This window comes from Bombina bombina, chromosome 2 (assembly GCF_027579735.1).
Source record: "Bombina bombina isolate aBomBom1 chromosome 2, aBomBom1.pri, whole genome shotgun sequence".
Taxonomy (NCBI): domain Eukaryota; kingdom Metazoa; phylum Chordata; class Amphibia; order Anura; family Bombinatoridae; genus Bombina; species Bombina bombina.
The window spans coordinates 705,504,577-705,527,480 of record NC_069500.1 but is presented as its reverse complement, the minus strand read 5'-3'; the positions used below and the strand labels follow the sequence as shown (position 1 = coordinate 705,527,480).

General features: G+C 37.6%; 1 protein-coding gene across 1 annotated transcript in view; it reads right to left on the bottom strand.

The window, feature by feature from the left end:
• ECPAS (Ecm29 proteasome adaptor and scaffold) overlaps positions 1-22,904 on the bottom strand; it is a 304,008-nt gene that overhangs the window by 112,656 nt on the left and 168,448 nt on the right. The window contains exons 28-33 of the mRNA XM_053702690.1: positions 20,504-20,572; positions 12,039-12,156; positions 11,645-11,812; positions 6,575-6,654; positions 4,578-4,683; positions 1,951-1,998 (exon numbers count right to left, since the gene is read on the bottom strand). Of these exons, the coding sequence (XP_053558665.1) occupies positions 1,951-1,998; positions 4,578-4,683; positions 6,575-6,654; positions 11,645-11,812; positions 12,039-12,156; positions 20,504-20,572 (589 nt within the window). The remainder of the gene's footprint in view (positions 1-1,950; positions 1,999-4,577; positions 4,684-6,574; positions 6,655-11,644; positions 11,813-12,038; positions 12,157-20,503; positions 20,573-22,904) is intronic.

Genomic DNA, 22,904 nt, shown 5'->3' with positions numbered 1-22,904 from the left:
ATCAGCCAAAGATATAGCAGGTCTAAGAAGATTACCTGAACACAGATAAGCTTTTCTTAGAAAGGATTCAATTTTCCTATCTAAAGGATCTTTAAACGAAGTACCATCTGACGTAGGAATAGTAGTACGTTTAGCAAGGGTAGAAATAGCCCCATCAACTTTAGGGATTTTGTCCCAAAATTCTAATCTGTCAGACGGCACAGGATAGAATTGCTTAAAACGTTTAGAAGGAGTAAATGAATTACCCAATTTATCCCATTCTCTGGAAATTACTTCAGAAATAGCATTAGGAACAGGAAAAACTTCTGGAATAACCACAGGAGATTTAAACACCTTATCTAAACGTTTAGAATTAGTATCAAGAGGACCAGAATCCTCTATTTCTAAAGCAATTAGTACTTCTTTAAGTAAAGAACGAATAAATTCCATTTTAAATAAATATGAAGATTTATCAGCATCAACCTCTGAGACAGAATCCTCTGAACCAGAAGAGTCATCATAATCAGAATGATGATGTTCATTTAAAAATTCATCTGTAGAGAGAGAAGTTTTAAAAGATTTTTTATGTTTCCTAGAATGAGAAATAACAGACATAGCCTTCTTGATGGATTCAGAAACAAAATCTCTTATGTTATCAGGAACATTCTGCACCTTAGATGTTGAGGGAACTGCAACAGGCAATGGTACATTACTAAAGGAAATATTATCTGCTTTAACAAGTTTGTCATGACAATTAATACAAACAACAGCCGGAGGAATAGCTACCAAAAGTTTACAGCAGATACACTTAGCTTTGGTAGTTCCAGCACTAGACAGCGATTTTCCTGAAGTATCTTCTGACTCAGATGCAACGTGAGACATCTTGCAATATGTAAGAGAAAAAACAACATATAAAGCAAAATTGATCAAATTCCTTAAATGACAGTTTCAGGAATGGGAAAAAATGCCAATAAACAAGCTTCTAGTAACCAGAAGCAAAGAAAAAATCAGACTGAAATAATGTGGAGACAAAAGTGACGCCCATATTTTTTGGCGCCAAATAATACGCCCACATTGTTTGGCGCCTAAAATGATGCCACATCCGGAACGCAGACATTTTTGGCGCAAAAGGACGTCAAAAAATGACGCAACTTCCGGCGACACGTATGACGCCGGAAACAGAAAAGATTTTTTGCGCCAAAAAAGTCCGCGCCAAGAATGACGCAATAAAATGAAGCATTTTCAGCCCCCGCGTGCCTAACAGCCCACAGGGAAAAAAAGTCAAATTTTTAAGGTAAGAAAAAATGATTGATTCAAACGCATTATCCCAAATATGAAACTGACTGTCTGAAAATAAGGAATGTTGAGCATTCTGAGTCAAGGCAAATAAATGTTTGAATACATATATTTAGAACTTTATAAAAAAGTGCCCAACCATAGCTTAGAGTGTCACAGAAAATAAGATTTACTTACCCCAGGACACTCATCTACACGTTTGTAGAAAGCCAAACCAGTACTGAAACGAAAATCAGCAGAGGTAATGGTATATAAATAAGAGTATATCGTCGATCTGAAAAGGGAGGTAAGAGATGAATCTCTACGACCGATAACAGAGAACCTATGAAATAGACCCCGTAGAAGGAGATCACTGCATTCAAATAGGCAATACTCTCCTCACATCCCTCTGACATTCACTGCACGCTGAGAGGAAAACCGGGCTCCAACTTGCTGCGGAGCGCATATCAACGTAGAATCTAGCACAAACTTACTTCACCACCTCCATAGGAGGCAAAGTTTGTAAAACTGAATTGTGGGTGTGGTGAGGGGTGTATTTATAGGCATTTTGAGGTTTGGGAAACTTTGCCCCTCCTGGTAGGAATGTATATCCCATACGTCACTAGCTCATGGACTCTTGCTAATTACATGAAAGAAATAAAAACCATTGAATGGAGCAGAATATAGTGCATTCACCTTGCTTAATGTTTTCAGGGCCAGTTCTGCAGCTTTTCGGACAGACTCCTGAAAAAAAAAAAAAACAAACACGTGAAATAAAATACCTTATTAATGATCATTATTTATCATAGTAATCTGCACATAGCCCTAGATTACAACAGTTGTCTGCAAAGTAATATGTAGTAACAACAGCCCTGCTGCTACCAACTAAAGCTCACGCACCATTCCTTTAGTGCTGAAGAGTAAAGACATTAAAGGGATATAAAACCCAACAATTCATGATTCAGACAGAACATGCGATTTTAAACAACTTTCTAATTTACTTCTGTTATCAGTTTTTCTTTGTTCTCTTGGTATCTTTTCTTGGAAAGCAGGGACATAAGCTTAGAAGACTGTTCATTTCTGGAGCACTATATGGCAGCAGTTTTGCAAGAATGTTATCCATTTGCAGGAGCACTATAGGGCAGCACTATTTCCTGCCATGTAGTGCACCAGACACCTAGGTATCTCTTTAACAAAGAATACCATGGGAATGAAGCAAATCTGATTATAGAAGTAAATTGGAAACTTTTTTTAAATTGTATGTTCTGTCTTAAAGGGATAGTCTAGTCCAAAATAAACTTTCATGATTCAGATAGGGCATGTGATTTTAAATTTCCAATTTACTTTTATCACCAAGTTTGCTTTGCTCTCTTGATATTCTTAGCTGAAAGCTAAACATAGGAGGTTCATATGCTAATTTCTTAGACCTTAAAGGCCGCCTCTTTTCTGAATTAATTTTGACCGTTTTTCACCACTAGAGGGTGTTAGTGCATGTGTTTCATATAGAAAACACTGTGCTCACAGACATGGAGTTAGCTAGGAGCCAGCACGGATTGGCTAAATTGCAAGTCTGTTAAAGTAACTGAAATAAGGGGGCAGTCTGCAGAGACTTAGATACAAGGTAATCATAGAGGTAAAAAGTGTATTAATATTACTGTGTTGGTTATGCAAAACTAGAGAATGGATAATAAAGGGATTATATATCTTTTAAAACAATAACAACTCTGGTGAAGACTGTCCCTTTCATCACAAAATAACTTTTTTGGCGTTTCATATCACTTCAGTTCTGGGAGTGCAGAAATAATAGCAACTTATTGATATTGTCTGTGAGACTTGCAGTGTCTGACAGTATTATCAAAGCCTTTACTACAAACTGCAACCCTTAAAAAGATGTGCAGCAAAAAGGGAGAAAATGTCATTAATAAACCTTACATTTAAGGATATACTACTTTTTAAATTATTATTATTATTATTATTATTTTATTAATTATTAGTGAAACGATTAACAAGCAACAGCTAGAAAAGCAGGTAGCAGAGCAGGTATCATATTCTGTATATCTTCCAAGAATGGCAAAAGTTTTCCTTCACAAGAATGAATAAATCATGAAGTAGAGTTTTAAACATACAGAACAAGAACAATGACATGGTTAAATAAATATCATCTTTCAATGACTCGTGTAAACCAAAAGGTGACAACAAACAATATGGAAGTACAGAATATAATAGTCTATGCATAATAAAAAAAAGAGATATTCATTTAAATCCTAGACAAAGTATATTCATCCCAAATAAGAAAACTACATAACTTTTCATCAAAACGTTTGATGAACATAAAATAGAACTTTTCCAGTTGGAATGTGAATAAAACATAATTCTTCCATTCATAACAGAGACGGTGCATAACTGATCATGAGAAATAGTAATATAAATCATGGAAAGCCTTTTAACCTATAAGGCTTATCAAACCAAAATATTAGAGGATTAAGAGGTAGAGTAAAAGACAGCACTTGCTCCATTTCCTTTATAATTAGAGCCCAACAGGAATGTACTTAAAAGGGACACTGAACCCAATTTTTTTATTTTGTGATTGAGATAGAGCATGAAATTTTAAGAAACTTTCTAATTTATTCCTATTAACAAATTTAATCCATTCTCTTGGCATCTTTATTTGAAATGCAAGAATGTAAGTTTAGATGCCGGCCCATTTTTGGTGAACAACCTGGGTTGTTCTTGCTGATTGGTGGATAAATTAATCCACCAATAAAAAAGTGCTGTCCAGAGTCTGAACTAATAAAAAAAATTTGGGTTCAGTGATCCTTTAAGGGCATTTTTACCAAATATGCAAATAAGAACCTACATCCGCACATCCCTACAAGTTGCAGTGGAACCAGGGTAACTCGTGCCCAGCCTAGTGGGAGTTAAAAACCACAATAGCTTCATATTTATTTACATAATAACCAATGAAAATGTACTCATTTGCTTAAAAAGCAAAAGCCAATCTTTTTCTGGTACCAAAAGTTGGAATTCCTCTACCCATTTCTTTGTATAAGAAGGGACATTCTGTAAATGAGGTCTGCTAAAAGCATTTTATAAGCAATGGAAGTGTGCCTCTCACTGGGTGCTTAGTATAACAACGCTAAGAGTGCTATAGTAATCTGCCCCCCCCCAAAGCAAACATTATAAAGAAAATAAAGAGGAATGAAGGATTGGGAATATATGGCAACAAAATTGGGAGTAGGTTAGGAAAAGGAGGTGGTACTTGGGATTAACATAGGAACACAAGACTAGCTGATCTCCAGCACTGATAGATAGTATTACTGTACCTTTATATCATCTTGAACTCTGAAGAGGGTCTCCCATATCTCAGGAAGTTTGTCAACAACATCATCCAATGGGCGCCCACGCAGTAAGTCGTTTAGAGCTAAACAGCTAAGGAAGGAAGTTTTAATTGATATATTCAGCATCAATCTACGGCAACACTGTATATAATATGACACTCTTTGACCGATACTTCTGGATAAAATAAGGTATGACCAGTTTGGGACACTGCTAAAGAATGAAGTACAAAAAGAACAAGTGACACTGTACACAAAACGCATGAAAAGCAGCATTGAAACATGGTGACATTTTATGCCTTATACAATGTATATAAAATATGTTTACATTTAGATTGAAACTCATAAAGCCGTATCAGTTGAGCACGTTCTACCACTGCCAACGACTAGTAAGGACAACCCCACAGCTCTTTGGTAGAGAGGGACATACCTCTGTATGTCTAAAAACAAAACATTTCTTTATTCCAGAGAGGAACATGAATGTTTTTGCCTAGGTTTTGTTGAAAAAAAATACGGCCTTCAGGACTTTGCACTATAATTTCTCGCAAAGATGGAGAATCTTTGATCATCAGGACCAGACTTTAAAAAGGCTGAACTCACTAAATTCTCTAAGAAAAAGGGGGGGACCCGGATTTCCCAGAGAGGCATCTCACGTAATAAATTTGCTTTAAAGGGACATGAAACCCAATTTTTTTCTTTTATGGTTTAGATAGAGCATCCAATTAAAAACAACTTTCCAATCTACTTCTATTATCTAATTTTCTTCATTCTCTTGATATCCTTTGTTAAAAAGCATATCTAGATAGGCTCAGTAGTTGCTGATTGGTGGATGCACATAGATGCCTTGTGTGATTGGCTCAACCATGTGCATTGCTATTTCTTCAACAAAGGATATCTGGAAAATTAAGCTAATTAAATAATAGAAGTAAATTGGAATGTTTAAAATTGTATTCTTTATCTGAATGATGAAAGAAAAAAAAAATTGGATTTAAAGTTCCTTTAAGCCATGTACAACATCTTATAAATAACTTATTCAGAATTCAAAGCTGTAAAGAAAACAGGTGCTAGCTGCATGTGGTTTGGTAACAATTTTAAATGGTCATACAACCCAAAAATGTTTATTTCGTGATTCAGATAGAACATACAATTTTATCAAATGTTCTTGTTATCCTTTATTGAAAAGAAGGAAGGTCAGTTCAAGTATCTTCAATACTATATGGAAGCAGTTTTGCAACAATGATACACATTAGCAAGAGCACTAGATGGCAGCAATATTTCCTGTCATGTAGGGCTGTAGACGAGCACTCTACCTATCTAGATGTCTGTCTCTTCAACAAAGATTAACAAGAGAATGAAGCAAAATTGATAATATAAGTAAATTGAAAACTCTTTAAAATGTTATTCTCTATTTGAATCACAAAAGAAAATGTTTAGGTTTCATGTCCCTTTAAGAAGACAGTGTATAAACAGATATAAGTATTTATTGGGGGGGGGAAGGAAAAAATGTTCAAAATAATAATAAAAAAATTTCAGAACACTCAAACATACTAATGGCAATATTTTTCTTCTTTGTTTTTGTTTTCCTTAAAGGGACAGTAAAGTCAAACAAGCTTAAATTGATTGGGCAGAGCATGATATTTTAAATAAGTTTTCAATTTAGTTATATTATAAAATCTTGCTCAGGAGCGTGCAGGTGTCTTTAATGGTCTGGCAGCAGTGTTTGCAACAACGTTTATGGCAATGTTATACATAGTTGCACACACTGCTGCCACAGAATGCTAAAGATGTGCACAAGCTCCTATCAGCCTACCTAGGTTTACACTTCAACAAAAGGATACCAAAACAAGAAATCAAATTGGAACTTTTTTTAAATTGCATACTCTATCTGAATCACAAACGTTTAATTTTGACTTTGCTGTCCCTTTAAGTTTTTCGATGTCACTAATTACACACACACACACTAGATAAATTTAAAATCTATTTACCTTGATTCCCGTATCCGCCACATGTTGCTTGTTAAGTTATTAATCAAATCTTGAAGAATTTCATTCAAGTACTTATCAACCTAGGAGTAAAAAAAATCATTCATATTTTTTTTAAACTCTACACGTATGTAAGTCAAAACTGTCAACCATTTTTTCACATAATTTATTTAAGGTTTAAAATATGAAAAACTGGGGCGGAGCCAAGCACCGGGGAAGATGGCTGCTTCAGTGAAGAGCTCTGCTTAAGATTTGCAAAAATGGAGTTTAAAACATAATACCACAAAGTTTACTTATGCTCATAGACTGGGTAACGAATACCTGAACCTGCCAGCTATGTGGAGTCACCAACTTTATGACTCTTCTTGAGCCGGAGCCTGCTGATCGGCTCACTGTTTGATCCACACAGAACTGACAATTTCTGACTGCGCCACAGCAATATATCCAACAGAGACCTACCATATATTGGAATCCTCGGCATCAAAGGGAAGCAACTTTTGGGAGGCTATTGCAACGTCTTCTACTGAAAGCGATACAGGCACACTGATCCCGTACAAAACTAACATGTATCCGAGAGATCAGTGTCAGGAGGCACTTATACCGAGCTCTCTGAGTGCTATAGTCAAATGGGAAGCCAGGGCACAGCAGATCCTCGACGACCATTTTAACAGCTTGAAGGGTCACCTCCTTCAATTTCTCAAGACTCTTTTGCCTGGCCGCAATGTTGATGGCCCCCCTACCTACCTAGCTCAAGGATACAGCCGAGAAACATCTAGAGCCAACCGACACCAATGTATTGTGAGAAGCGGGGACATAGATGGCTGCATTTCTAATGGTATCTCCACTACCGGAGTCACATATCAACGGCGACTGCCCACTCCCCTGGATAACAAGATTACTAACCTATACAACGGGACAGCTGCCGAGTCTACTAGGCTTCATACAGAGTCTCCTGATCTCTTGGGTTGTGTACGCCCCGCTCACAACTGGACACCAGTAACAGGCCCTGAGATCCGGAACGCGGTACACGTTGTGCTGATGCTAAAGGCTAAATTTCCTTCTAGGGACGCAGTTGATGTTTTAGCTCAGGTCCCACCTCACCTGTGCAGTTCCATACTAGGCTCCGATGGTGAAAGGTCACACGTAGCGATGAGATATATAACTTCAAGTGGATTGAGACAGTATCCAAGCTCCCTGTTTGATAAAGCAGGTATGGGCTAGACACCGAGACATTCTTTTACCAAGCAGCAACCGGTCTCCCCAGTTAATGATACAGATTTCTTTTACCGCATGTTAAGCTTTGTTTTAGCGGTATGTTTCGGTATGTTTCGGACATTTGCCAATCTATTTAAGATGGAGGTTCCGCTTTTGGAAGTTATTAACTCTGCACATGCTAGTTTTGTATTTTTTTTTATTGTTCGATTTTATAACTGTCTACCGTTAAACTGTTATAGCATTACTGGTATAATGTTTTTAGGCCCCTTTTACAGCACTCCTATATCTTTATGCCTCCTAACATTTTGCTCAGCTGACAATACTGGCTGTAATGTCTAGGGAAATGCAGCTCTCATAAAAGTATATACCGGATCATAGTAAACCCTAGGAGAGAGATGTAGCAATGTTATTATATTCTACTCTGCTCTGGCTCGTGTCACATACCACTGTCCCTAGGTATTTAGCCCCTTTGACACAGGCTTGTTATATTGATATGACTGGGCTCTACACTATATCCCCTAGACGTTTGGTTCCTATGAAGCTCATACACCATTTCATACAGCAGTGAATGTATTATATATTGCTTGCCCTGGATATTCCACATGCATTATGTCCATCTCTCACACTACCTCCGCTATAAGATATTGGTCCAGGATGTCATATTGCTCTCTATAGGCATTTAACCCTTATAATCCATCTCTGATACTGTGTTTTGGTATATACACTTTATATTGCTCTCCCTAAATCCTTGACCCCCATGAGGTTATCTCCTTCAGAGAATTTGCCCCTAACTATAAGAGCCATTTGAGCACTTGTAAATTAATTTGTCATAGGAAACATGTTCTGTGCCATCCACTAATATGAAAATATGTCCCCTAGTAAGACTATTGTCTACCCAGCTCACCACGTATACTTAATCTGCTACACACAGTGGCTATCTCCTATTGAGAGGTATTGTTGGGCTCTGGAGGTTCTAATCAACGTACATATCAGATAGGTTAACGAACTTGCAATCTGAGCTATTTTCATATTATATCTACTAGTAAATACTGTTATACTCCTTCCCACTTAATACAAACAAGAGGGTTACAACGAGGAGCTGATAGTTGGGGACACATTGCTGAAATACAGTATTCACTATCTTCTTATTTATTTAACTCACTACCCTTATATGCACCTATAAAATCCTAGGCTGCTAACTCAACAGATTATTAAGGGGACATCACATGCCACTGACAGGGACATGGGACTAGCACATTTTACCCTTCTTCTCTTATCTTCCAACTGCTATTCCCAAACCGCAGGAGACACTCTCTCACATACACACTCGAAGTTGAAACTCTTAATGGCTGGAACCATGCCTATTTACTAACAGTTAGGCTACTATCTTTGTTTATATGCCTCAAGGGAGCTGGAACACTAGACGTGCAAAGTTTTTATCTATCTTATAGTTCTGTATTAGCACTGTACTACATAGGCTTGGCTCATTTATAGTTATTACAAGCATGTTAATGTCCTGGCCCTTCGTTTACAGTTGCCTATATGATGTTTACTATTGGTTGTTCATATACGGGGAACATCCCTTATAGGACCCATGCTATAGCCACACTGCACCGTCCTTTATATTATTTCTCACTCGCCATGTTATTTACATCCACTACCTCTATCTGACCCCTCTCCTCCCTTTCCCGCCGGCATTTGTTACCTGCGGGTCATATCCCTTCTCCTTTTTCCCACATTGTCTATAGCTGACATCTCCCCAGGAGAGGGGTTCATATAGCAGCCCCCTGCTTCTCATATATAGTTAAATATCTTCCTCTGCTCCCATTATGGTTAGGAAATTACACTTACTTTTGCAACTCCTGGTCTGAATCTAGCCCCTTCAATTACTAAGGTTAATGGCCCCTTAGTCTTCATCTTTCCAACATCCTGACTGGCTCCGCCCTCCATTTCCCCCTACTTCGAGCGGCTCTTGCCTGCTTCAACCCCCTCCCCCGTATCTAATCAGACCTCTGGGAGGTCGGACAAAAGCCAACTCCCTACCTTCTATCATTTCTAGTTTATAAAGCTCCTCTCATTTCACAGTAGGGATCATTAGTTATATAATATAAAATTCGAGGTTTCATAGATATATGTCCCAGTCACCGGTGTTTCTTGTATACTGTTTTACATTCTCTCTACATGATGATAGAAGAGGTACTATAGTATATATCAACTGTTATTCTGTTATTCATATGGATACATAAAACCCTCATGGGTTAGATATTGTGAGAACAATTATTTTCTTAGCACGCCAATGTTTTGATCTATATTTACTTATTGTATGAGAAATGTACAAGTATTTTCATCATTTATGATCCGTGTCTGGACATAGTGTGTTTTTTCTGCTACTACTTATTACCTCAATAAAAAAATTATTTAAAAAAAAAAAATATGAAAAACTTAATTTCCATCTTCAAATATCAATACCTTACCTAATTAAAAATATTTAAAATTATGTCAATAAAAAGAACGTTTCTCCTGAAGTGGATGGTTTCAATGGAGTTGTATGTATTACAATTAAATCATTATGTAAAGGTAGAATATAGTGTTCTCCACAGAAAATGTTGCCAGCATGGATGCAGATTAATACTAAGCAATATGTTAATATTTTCTGTTATTTATAAATGCTACACACACATTCATTTGTATAATATAAATATAGCATAAACTGATTAAATAACTGGTGCAATAAATAATGAAAAAATTTTGCTTAAAATTGGCTTAAATGGATGTTAAACGGTCAGTTTCATAATTTTATTTAAAAAAACAAAAAAAACAAGGGACAGTCTACTCCAGAATTGTTGAAAGATAGATAATCCCTTTATTACACTTTCCCCAGTTTTGCATAACCAACATGGTTATATTAATATACTTTTAACCTCTGTGATTACCTTGTATCTAAATATCTGCAGACTGGCTTAAATGCAAGTCTGTCAAAATAAATTAAATAAGTGGGCAATCAGTGCCCTCTCACAAGTAACTAACAAGTGAGCACAATGTTGTCTATATGGCACACAAGAACTAAAGCCCTATAGCTGTGAAAAACTGAAAAAATTCAAAAGCATTCAGATAAGAGGCTGCCCTCAAGGGCTTAAAAAATAGCATATGAGCCTACCTAGGTTTAGCTTTCAACTAAGAATATCAAGAGAACAAAAATTTGATGACAAAAGTAAATTGGAAAGTTGTTTAATATTGCATGCCCTATAATGAAGATTTAATTATGACTAGACTGTCGCTTTAATAGAAATCGTGGCATTATGTACTATTCATCTAATTAAATTGTTTTTTCCTTTTATTTATTTTTACACTACATTTGAGTAGTGTGTTTTACTTCCTGTCAGAGACCTACAAGGAGGAGGCGGCCTTTACATGAAAGTTTATCTTAGCCTGATCTCATCAAACTTATAGGCTTGTGAAGAGGCTAGATAATAGGGAGTGATTTGCTCGTGCTCATAACTGACAGAAGAAAACTTAGGTTTTCCAAATTCTCCACTCATCACTCTGAGGGCAGCGCTACACTGAGAATTTTGAAGTGCTCATTTTTCAAGAAATCAAGTAAGTTGTTTTTTTTATGTTTATTTTGATTTAACATATTTGTTTTTGCCAAAGTGCACTGTTTAATATCCCTTTAAATTGTTCCCGGATGGTCAGTAAAATCATCCAGGTGGAGTGTCCATTAAATAGCTCAGTGCAGAAAGCACTAAGTCAAGATACAAAAAAGTAACAGTAAAGTGAGATGGTTTTCATTCCCATCTATGCACCAAGACTACAAGAAGAACTGCCATGCTAATGGGAAAATGGGGAAAAAATACTTACTGTTCCTTTATCTGTGACCAGAGCATTCCAAATACTAGTCATAGCCTGGCGAATTCCAGTGTTGGGGTCAAACTGATAGCGATAAAGTCGAGGAACCAGTTGGGGCAAAAATGGAGCAAGTTGTTCCCCTGCTTTAGAAGCTATCACATTGAATCCAAAAGCAGCTCCCTAAAAAATAAATAAACACATATGTAACCTTTAATGCTTACTCCATGGAAATAAACATACATATCTTAAAGTACTAGTTAAACTGTATTTGCCTTAAGTGTAAATGCACCAAGTTCAGAACTATATAAAGCCTTTTGCCTAAGTAGTATTCAGGCAAATAGTTTTGCACGTTTAAGATTTTTTTTTCAGCTTTGAAAGCTATTTGCCTAGAAAAAAAATAAATTACCTTTCGTGAGGTCCACATAGCATGATGGTTAGCCAAATTCATGAACTTATATATGAGATCTGGCTGGCTAAGGTCACTGGCCAGAGCGCACAGCTCTTTGTACGTAGACAAGCCCTGCCTGAAGAATAATAAAAAAAGAGAGGTATATCACTATTCTATATCAATCAATTAATTCAGATTATAGAATGGTAATAAATCCCATGAAGTTAAAGTGAAAGTAAAGTTAGGTGGTCAGCTATGCACAGTTACATCGGTTAGTTAAAAATAACATAATTTATGTAAGAACTTACCTGATAAATTCATTTCTTTCATATTAGCAAGAGTCCATGAGCTAGTGACGTATGGGATATACATTCCTACCAGGAGGGGCAAAGTTTCCCAAACCTCAAAATGCCTATAAATACACCCCTCACCACACCCACAATTCAGTTTAACGAATAGCCAAGAAGTGGGGTGATAAAAAAGTGCGAAAGCATATAAAATAAGGAATTGGAATAATTGTGCTTTATACAAAATCATAACCACCACAAAAAAAGGGCGGGCCTCATGGACTCTTGCTAATATGAAAGAAATGAATTTATCAGGTAAGTTCTTACATAAATTATGTTTTCTTTCATGTAATTAGCAAGAGTCCATGAGCTAGTGACGTATGGGATAATGATTACCCAAGATGTGGATCTTTCCACACAAGACTCACTAGAGAGGGAGGGATAAGCCTCTGTAAAACATACATTAGACATGGTCTATGATTACGGCAAGAGCTAGCCGAAACGCGTTAGTCCTTTCTAGGTTTTTACAAACATTTTTTCATGTTTTAATCCGATACTAATAAAATTCTGTTTTTATTAATCTACAACTGGGACTTTGCTACATTTTTTCTTGATATTTTCCTTGAGAGTAGAGGAACTCTCTTCATTAAGTCCCAGATTATATCGGCATACAGAGGAGCATTGGCCTATTCAGAGGCACGGATTGGATACAGACCGGTGAGAATGTGAAGGAGGTTCTGACGTCACATCCGATCCTAAGTCCCGCACACGCTTGCAGTGGAACCGGAGTTGGAGAGAGAGTGATGGTCGTGCTTCACAGCGTGACTACCCTTTCGTCTACACAGAGGTGAGCCTAGCCGAGAGAAGTGGAAGACTTCCGCCTTCACGGAAAGGTAAAGAAGGGCTAAGGTGAATGCGAGTGTGCGGGTGAAGTATGTGATAAGACCGCCGTGTCAAGTGTTTGTTACAAATTGCTAGACTGCATTAACCTCACCTGTGCATTGTTATATGTATCCTGGTATACACCATTCCGATGCTTACAAAGTATTTTATCCACTGGGCAGCGTTATACAAACTTTGTCATAATTTTAGGGATAAAATAAAGACAGCCAATTCCTGCTGAAAATAATCCACACCCAAAATAAAGTTTAACGAAAAACATAAGCAGAAGATTCAAACTGAAACCGCTGCCTGAAGTACTTTTCTACCAAAAACTGCTTCAGAAGAAGAAAATATATCAAAATGGTAGAATTTAGTAAAAGTATGCAAAGAAGACCAAGTTGCTGCTTTGCAAATCTGATCAACCGAAGCTTCATTCCTAAACGCCCAGGAAGTAGAAACTGACCTAGTAGAATGAGCTGTAATTCTCTGAGGCGGAGTTTTACCCGACTCAACATAGGCAAGATGAATTAAAGATTTCAACCAAGATGCCAAAGAAATGGCAGAAGCTTTCTGGCCTTTCCTAGAACCGGAAAAGATAACAAATAGACTAGAAGTCTTTCGGAAAGATTTAGTAGCTTCAACATAATATTTCAAAGCTCTAACAACATCCAAAGAATGCAACGATTTCTCCTTAGAATTCTTAGGATTAGGACATAATGAAGGAACCACAATTTCTCTACTAATGTTGTTGGAATTCACAACTTTAGGTAAAAATTCAAAAGAAGTTCGCAACACCGCCTTATCCTGATGAAAAATCAGAAAAGGAGACTCACAAGAAAGAGCAGATAATTCAGAAACTCTTCTGGCAGAAGAGATGGCCAAAAGGAACAAAACTTTCCAAGAAAGTAATTTAATGTCCAATGAATACATAGGTTCAAACGGAGGAGCTTGAAGAGCCCCCAGAACCAAATTCAAACTCCAAGGAGGAGAAATTGACTTAATGACAGGTTTTATACGAACCAAAGCTTGTACAAAACAATGAATATCAGGAAGAATAGCAATCTTTCTGTGAAAAAGAACAGAAAGAGCAGAGATTTGTCCTTTCAAGGAACTTGCGGACAAACCTTTATCTAAACCATCCTGAAGAAACTGTAAAATTCTCGGTATTCTAAAAGAATGCCAAGAAAAATGATGAGAAATACACCAAGAAATATAAGTCTTCCAGACTCTATAATATATCTCTCTAGATACAGATTTACGAGCCTGTAACATAGTATTAATCACAGAGTCAGAGAAACCTCTTTGACGAAGAATCAAGCGTTCAATCTCCATACCTTTAAATTTAAGGATTTCAGATCCTGATGGAAAAAAGGACCTTGCGACAGAAGGTCTGGTCTTAACGGAAGAGTCCACGGTTGGCAAGAGGCCATCCGGACAAGATCCGCATACCAAAACCTGTGAGGCCATGCCGGAGCTACCAGCAGAACAAACGAGCATTCCTTCAGAATCTTGGAGATTACTCTTGGAAGAAGAACTAGAGGCGGAAAGATATAGGCAGGATGATACTTCCAAGGAAGTGATAATGCATCCACTGCCTCCATCTGAGGATCCCGGGATCTGGACAGATACCTGGGAAGTTTCTTGTTTAGATGGGACACCATCAAATCTATTTCTGGAAGTTCCCACATTTGAACAATCTGAAGAAATACCTCTGGGTGAAGAGACCATTCGCCCGGATGCAACGTTTGGCGACTGAGATAATCCGCTTCCCAATTGTCTACACCTGGGATATGAACCGCAGAGATTAGACAGGAGCTGGATTCCGCCCAAACCAAAATTCGAGATACTTCTTTCATAGCCAGAGGACTGTGAGTTCCTCCTTGATGATTGATGTATGCCACAGTTGTGACATTGTCTGTCTGAAAACAAATGAACGATTCTCTCTTCAGAAGAGGCCAAAACTGAAGAGCTCTGAAAATTGCACGGAGTTCCAAAATATTGATCGGTAATCTCACCTCCTGAGATTCCCAAACTCCTTGTGCCGTCAGAGATCCCCACACAGCTCCCCAACCTGAGAGACTTGCATCTGTTGAAATTACAGTCCAGGTCGGAAGCACAAAAGAAGCCCCCTGAATTAAACGATGGTGATCTGTCCACCACGTTAGAGAGTGTCGAACAATCGGTTTTAAAGATATTAATTGAGATATCTTTGTGTAATCCTTGCACCATTGATTCAGCATACAAAGCTGAAGAGGTCGCATGTGAAAACGAGCAAAGGGGATCGCGTCCGATGCAGCAGTCATAAGACCTAGAATTTCCATGCATAAGGCTACCGAAGGGAATGATTGTGACTGAAGGTTTCGACAAGCTGCAATCAGTTTTAGACGTCTCTTGTCTGTTAAAGACAGAGTCATGAACACTGAATCTATCTGGAAACCCAGAAAGGTTACCCTTGTCTGAGGAATCAATGAACTTTTTGGTAAATTGATCCTCCAACCATGATCTTGAAGAAACAACACAAGTCGATTCGTATGAAATTCTGCTAAATGTAAAGACTGAGCAAGTACCAAGATATCGTCCAAATAAGGAAATACCACAATACCCTGTTCTCTGATTACAGACAGAAGGGCACCGAGAACCTTTGTAAAAATTCTTGGAGCTGTAGCTAGGCCAAACGGCAGAGCCACAAACTGGTAATGCTTGTCCAGAAAAGAGAATCTCAGGAACCGATAATGATCTGGATGAATCGGAATATGCAGATATGCATCCTGTAAATCTATTGTGGACATATAATTCCCTTGCTGAACAAAAGGCAAGATAGTCCTTACAGTTACCATCTTGAACGTTGGTATCCTTACATAACGATTCAATATTTTTAGATCCAGAACTGGTCTGAAGGAATTCTCCTTCTTTGGTACAATGAAGAGATTTGAATAAAACCCCATCCCCTGTTCCTGAACTGGAACTGGCATAATTACTCCAGTCAACTCTAGATCTGAAACACAATTCAGAAATGCTTGAGCTTTTACTGGATTTACTGGGACACGGGAAAGAAAAAATCTCTTTGCAGGAGGTCTCATCTTGAAACCAATTCTGTACCCTTCTGAAACAATGTTCTGAAACCAAAGATTGTGAACAGAATTGATCCAAATTTCTTTGAAAAAACGTAACCTGCCCCCTACCAGCTGAGCTGGAATGAGGGCCGCACCTTCATGTGGACTTAGAAGCAGGCTTTGCCTTTCTGGCTGGCTTGGATTTATTCCAGATTGGAGATGGTTTCCAAACTGAAACTGCTCCTGAGGATGAAGGATCAGACTTTTGTTCTTTGTTGAAACGAAAGGAACGAAAACGATTATTAGCCCTGTTTTTACCTTTAGATTTTTTATCCTGTGGTAAAAAAGTTCCTTTCCCACCAGTAACAGTTGAAATAATAGAATCCAACTGAGAACCAAATAATTTGTTACCCTGGAAAGAAATGGAAAGTAGAGTTGATTTAGAAGCCATATCAGCATTCCAAGTCTTAAGCCATAAAGCTCTTCTAGCTAAAATAGCTAGAGACATAAACCTGACATCAACTCTGATAATATCAAAGATGGCATCACAGATAAAATTATTAGCATGCTGAAGAAGAATAATAATATCATGAGAATCATGATGTGTTACTTGTTGCGCTAAAGTTTCCAACCAAAAAGTTGAAGCTGCAGCAACATCAGCCAAAGATATAGCAGGTCTAAGAAGATTACCTGAACACAGATAAGCTTTTCTTAGAAAGGATTCAATTTTCCTATCTAAAGGATCCTTAAACGAAGTACCATCTGACGTAGGAATAGTAGTACGTTTAGCAAGGGTAGAAATAGCCCCATCAACTTTAGGGATTTTGTCCCAAAATCCTAATCTGTCAGACGGTACAGGATATAATTGCTTAAAACGTTTAGAAGGAGTAAATGAATTACCCAATTTATCCCATTCTTTGGAAATTACTGCAGAAATAGCATTAGGAACAGGAAAAACTTCTGGAATAACCACAGGAGATTTAAATACCTTATCCAAACGTTTAGAATTAGTATCAAGAGGACCAGAATCCTCTATTTCTAAAGCAATTAGAACTTCTTTAAGTAAAGAACGAATAAATTCCATTTTAAATAAATATGAAGATTTATCAGCATCAACCTCTGAGACAGAATCCTCTGAACCAGAAGAGTCATCAGAATCAGAATGATGATGTTCATTTAAAAATTCATCTGTAGGGAGAGAAGTTTTAAAAGATTTTTTACGTTTACTAGAAGGAGAAATAACAGACATAGCCTTCTTTATGGATTCAGAAACAAAATCTCTTATGTTATCAGGAACATTCTGCACCTTAGATGTTGAAGGAACTGCAACAGGCAATGGTACTTTACTAAAGGAAATATTATCTGCATTAACAAGTTTGTCATGACAATCAATACAAACAACAGCTGGAGGAATAGCTACCAAAAGTTTACAGCAGATACACTTAGCTTTGGTAGATCCAGCACTAGACAGCGATTTTCCTGAAGTATCTTCTGACTCAGATGCAACGTGAGACATCTTGCAATATGTAAGAGAAAAAACAACATATAAAGCAAAATTGAACAAATTCCTTAAATGACAGTTTCAGGAATGGGAAAAAATGCCAAAGAACAAGCTTCTAGCAACCAGAAGCAATGAAAAATGAGACTTAAATAATGTGGAGACAAAAGCGACGCCCATATTTTTTAGCGCCAAATAAGACGCCCACATTATTTGGCGCCTAAATGCTTTTAGCGCCAAAAATGACGCCACATCCGGAACGCCGACATTTTTGGCGCAAAATAACGTCAAAAAATGACGCAACTTCCGGCGACACGTATGACGCCGGAAACGGAAAAGAATTTTTGCGCCAAAAAAGTCCGCGCCAAGAATGACGCAATAAAATGAAGCATTTTCAGCCCCCGCGAGCCTAACAGCCCACAGGGAAAAAGAGTCAAATTTTTGAAGGTAAGAAAAAATGATTAAATCAAATGCATTATCCCAAATATGAAACTGACTGTCTGAAAAATAAGGAAAGTTGAACATTCTGAGTCAAGGCAAATAAATGTTTGAATACATATATTTAGAACTTTATAAACAAAGTGCCCAACCATAGCTTAGAGTGTCACAGAAAATAAGATTTACTTACCCCAGGACACTCATCTACATGTTTGTAGAAAGCCAAACCAGTACTGAAACGAGAATCAGCAGAGGTAATGGTATATATAAGAGTATATAGTCGATCTGAAAAGGGAGGTAAGAGATGAATCTCTACGACCGATAACAGAGAACCTATGAAATAGACCCCGTAGAAGGAGATCACTGCATTCAAATAGGCAATACTCTCCTCACATCCCTCTGACATTCACTGCACGCTGAGAGGAAAACCGGGCTCCAACTTGCTGCGGAGCGCATATCAACGTAGAATCTAGCACAAACTTACTTCACCACCTCCATCGGAGGCAAAGTTTGTAAAACTGAATTGTGGGTGTGGTGAGGGGTGTATTTATAGGCATTTTGAGGTTTGGGAAACTTTGCCCCTCCTGGTAGGAATGTATCCCATACGTCACTAGCTCATGGACTCTTGCTAATTACATGAAAGAAAATAGGAGTTTAATTCATAGTTTTTCTGTAAGCTTACTCTAAATAACATTGTCGCCGCAAATAAACTGATATTTTTCCGATTTTACAATCATCCGTTTATCAATACCTATTTTACTTCCTTGTCACGTTTAGATTTTATCCAATTGATTTTCTGGCCGATCAGCGGCCGTAAAGCTACGTCATCATAATAGCTAATCTATTGCGCATGCACCAAATCTGTTATACACAGAGTTCTGTTGGGCGCGCATGCCCAATTTGCGCATGCGCACAGCAGTTTCTCGGTTGCTGCCGAGAAAGTAATCTGTTTACACTACTGCTCCGCAACAACATTGAATCGCATGCGCATTGCAGCCCTAATCGCCGATTTGCTCATGCGCAATGTGTTCCGTGATCGTGAACGCGCATTTCAGCTACGTATAGAGCGGGTGGGACCACTCTATACGTAAAGGCCAAAAAATACAGGAAGAGGAGGGTGGGCAGAGCAAGGACCTACAAGGCAGGGAAATAAGATATTAAAATATAACGTCAATTTTGTAAAAAAAAAAAAACAAAACAAAAAAAACATAGTGATCCTTAGATATTATTGATAAAGATTACATATATGTGTTGCAGAGGTAAAAAAATTACTTTCACTTTAAGGACACAGGTTATATCTTAGATAACTGGGAAATAGGTGAAAGACACACAAACAGAAATTCTGTGTCAGCAAGCAATTATTCATTCAGCAATGGTAATTTAGAACTACATATTTTGTGTATTGAATGAACAATAGAATTCCATGACTTTTAAATGAGAAGCCACATTTTAAATTGCTGGTGAACACATGTTTTGCAGAAACAAACTTTAAACGCACAATGATTTGACAAAAGACACAGAAATTATTTTTCCAACTTCAGACACTTCGAAGAGTTACAAGACGAAATGTCCTCATTTTTTCAGGTCTGAAGCATAACCTGTCAATGTGATGCATTCATAAAAGAACTTAAAACACAGTATGATTGTTAGGACATTTTTTTATAAAGGGCTTTGAGTACAGGGAGAGGTTCCACAAAATCACGTGGGGTTTTGAGGTGAAAGGTACAGGGAGTCCGATAGTGATTTGTAGAAGAACAAAAAAAACTTAGAGCATAGGATGGCCCCTTGCAATTTTCACTTCAGACTCCTCTGGGATTTTATGAGACCCCCTGTACTCTTACAAATTATCACTAGTGAAGGATTAATAGGGTAGAATGTGTTAATTACATCATATTGATCAGTAGTGCTTCATACCTTAAGATGAGGGAAAGCAACGGAAAGTGTGTGTTTTAGAATGCGCCGTTTGCCAAATAAAGTTTATTGATACATACAGCATAACACTAGTCATTTTGGAATCACAATCAAATTAAAATGGCCAATCCAGTCAACAGTATTTTTGTCTTTAAAATGACACTAAATTCTGGGTCCTGAAATCTCATTTTGTCATCAAGATGTGCAATGAATCTATAATGATGATTATACATTAAAGGCCCAGTCTCTGATCTACAAGTGCAAACCTAAGTTACTGATATGAATTCTGAGAGCCACATGTAATTTCATCAATATCTAATCCACTGACATAATCATGAACATAATAGTCCAGGAGTTATGACATATCTGACAGTCTGATGTCTTCCTATATGAAAAAACAACTGTTAGACTTACCCATCTGGAGTTTTGCCGAGGGAGGTACCCTGAAAAACCTCTGTGTCCCCAGAAACTTCATGCTTAGCCCTAGAACAACAACAACAACAAAAACACAGAAACCATTATATGCTGACACAAATACAGACTGTTAATATTTATGTTATTAACTTAAAAAGAAAATATACAGACTGTACTATGCATTACATTCTACTGAGAATGGTGGGTTCCATCAGACCTCTTTAATTGCATGGCTGTGAAAAGTTATAAACCACCATCCGAGGTAGCAAGAAATCAAATGCTTGGTAACGTAATCATGATTGGAAACTCACCAGTGAGCAGCAGTATTCACAGCAAACAGCAGGAGATATAGAAGAATGAAAAATAGAAGTTGCACTCTTAGTATTTACCATTAGCCTTGGTGTTTATTTTACAAGATCTCTATTGTAAAAGGGGCATTGTACACAAAAAAAAATCTATAAAGTATATAAATATGTTTATAAAACAACATTAAACATGCTGAGAATATATATATATATATATATATATATATATATATATATATATATATATACACACACACACATACATACACAGTATATATATATATATATATATATATATATATAATATTTTATATATAATTATCACTGGCTAATAAGAACCCCTTGTTCCATTGATAGAGAGGGTTAAGCCTGTGCAAGCCTGATAAGAAAATGTTGGTTCATTTGGACTCTCAAAAAAACAAAGAAAAAAAAACCCAACTAAATAATAGGATCTAAACAAATAACTAAATATGCACTATATGGCCAAAAGTATGTGGAAACCGTTGGTAATTACTGAGTTCAGGTGTTTTAGCCACACCCTTTGGCCACAGGTCGATAAAATCCAGCACATAGCCATGAAATCTACATAGACAAACATTGGAAGTACAATGGGTTGTATTGAAGAGCTCACAGAGCGGGGAAGTTGAAATCTGAAGCATGTAAAAATCACCAATCTGCTGCATCACTCACTACAGATATCCAAACTGCCTCTGGAAGCAACATCAGCACAAAAACGGTGAATCAACAGCTTCAAGAAATGGGTTTCCATAGCCATGCAGCTGGACAAAGACTCACATTGAGATGTGCATTGCCAAGTTTTGACTGGAGTGGTGTAAAGCAAAATATTCTCTGGAGTGATGAACCCCGCTTTTACTATCTGGCAGTCTAATGGAAAAATTTGGGTGTGGGGGATGCCAGGGTAATTCTACCTACTGGAATGTTTGGTGGAGGAGGGATAATGGCCTAGGGCTGTTTTTCAGGAGGTTTTTTTCCAGTGAAGAATCATCTTAATACTACAGGATACAAAGATATTTTAGAGAACTGGGTGCTTCTAACTTTGCGTCAGTTTGAGGAAGGCCAGCTGCTGTACCAGTATGAATATGCCCCTGCGGATAAAGCAAGGTCCATGAAGACATGGTTTGACGAGTTTGGTGTGGAGGAACTCAAATAGCTAGCACATAGCCCTGATTCTCAACCTAGCTGAACAACTTTAGGATGAATTGGAACACCGACTGCGAGCCAATATCATTGCCAAACTTCACAAATGTTCTTTTGGTGGAATAAATTCCCACAGACACACTCCAAAATCTTGTGGAAAGCCTTCCCAGAAGAGTTGCAGCTGCAATAGCCACAAAGGGGGTCCAATGGTTTTGGAATTAGATGTACAAAAATCTTGTACGGGTGTGATGGTCAGGTACAAACAGTCCAGGTTATCTGGAACACTGCAGCCATAAGCGAATGTGCAAGCAAAGTGATCAAAGGTTAGATACCTCCCAAGAGCCTGGAGTGCTGTAGCGGCGGCAGATCACACTGCCAAAACCACAAATTCAGGAAAGTACAGTAATTGCAACACTACTCGGTGGTTATGTATAAAAAATATAAACTTTATTTAGTATAGCAAATAAAACAGATCACAGACAGGAAGCCGACAAAAGAGGGAATCAGTCTTATGCGTTTTGCGCCCTCTAGTGGCGCTTATTCATAGTCTATAAAAAAGTGCCACTAGGGGGCGTGAAACGCGTAAGATTGATTCCCTCTTTTGTTGGCTTCCATGTCTGATCTTTTTTAATTGCTATACTAAATAAAGTTTATGCTTTTTTATACATAGCTACCGAGTAGTGCCTGCACTTCTCTGAATTTGTGATGGTCAGGTGTCCACACACTTTTGGCCATATAGTGTAAATTGGCCTAAAGGTAAATTCTATAAAACTACTAAGAAAATTTAACAGACTAAATAACAACTGCTTCATAATCAATCATGACTCAGTTCTAGCCTCAAATTAAATACAATATCCACCAGTTTCCTGGCTGATAACCAGATACATTGCCATAAAGTGTGCAAGTTGTTAGTGGGCCTGCAAAGACAAACAGTTAAA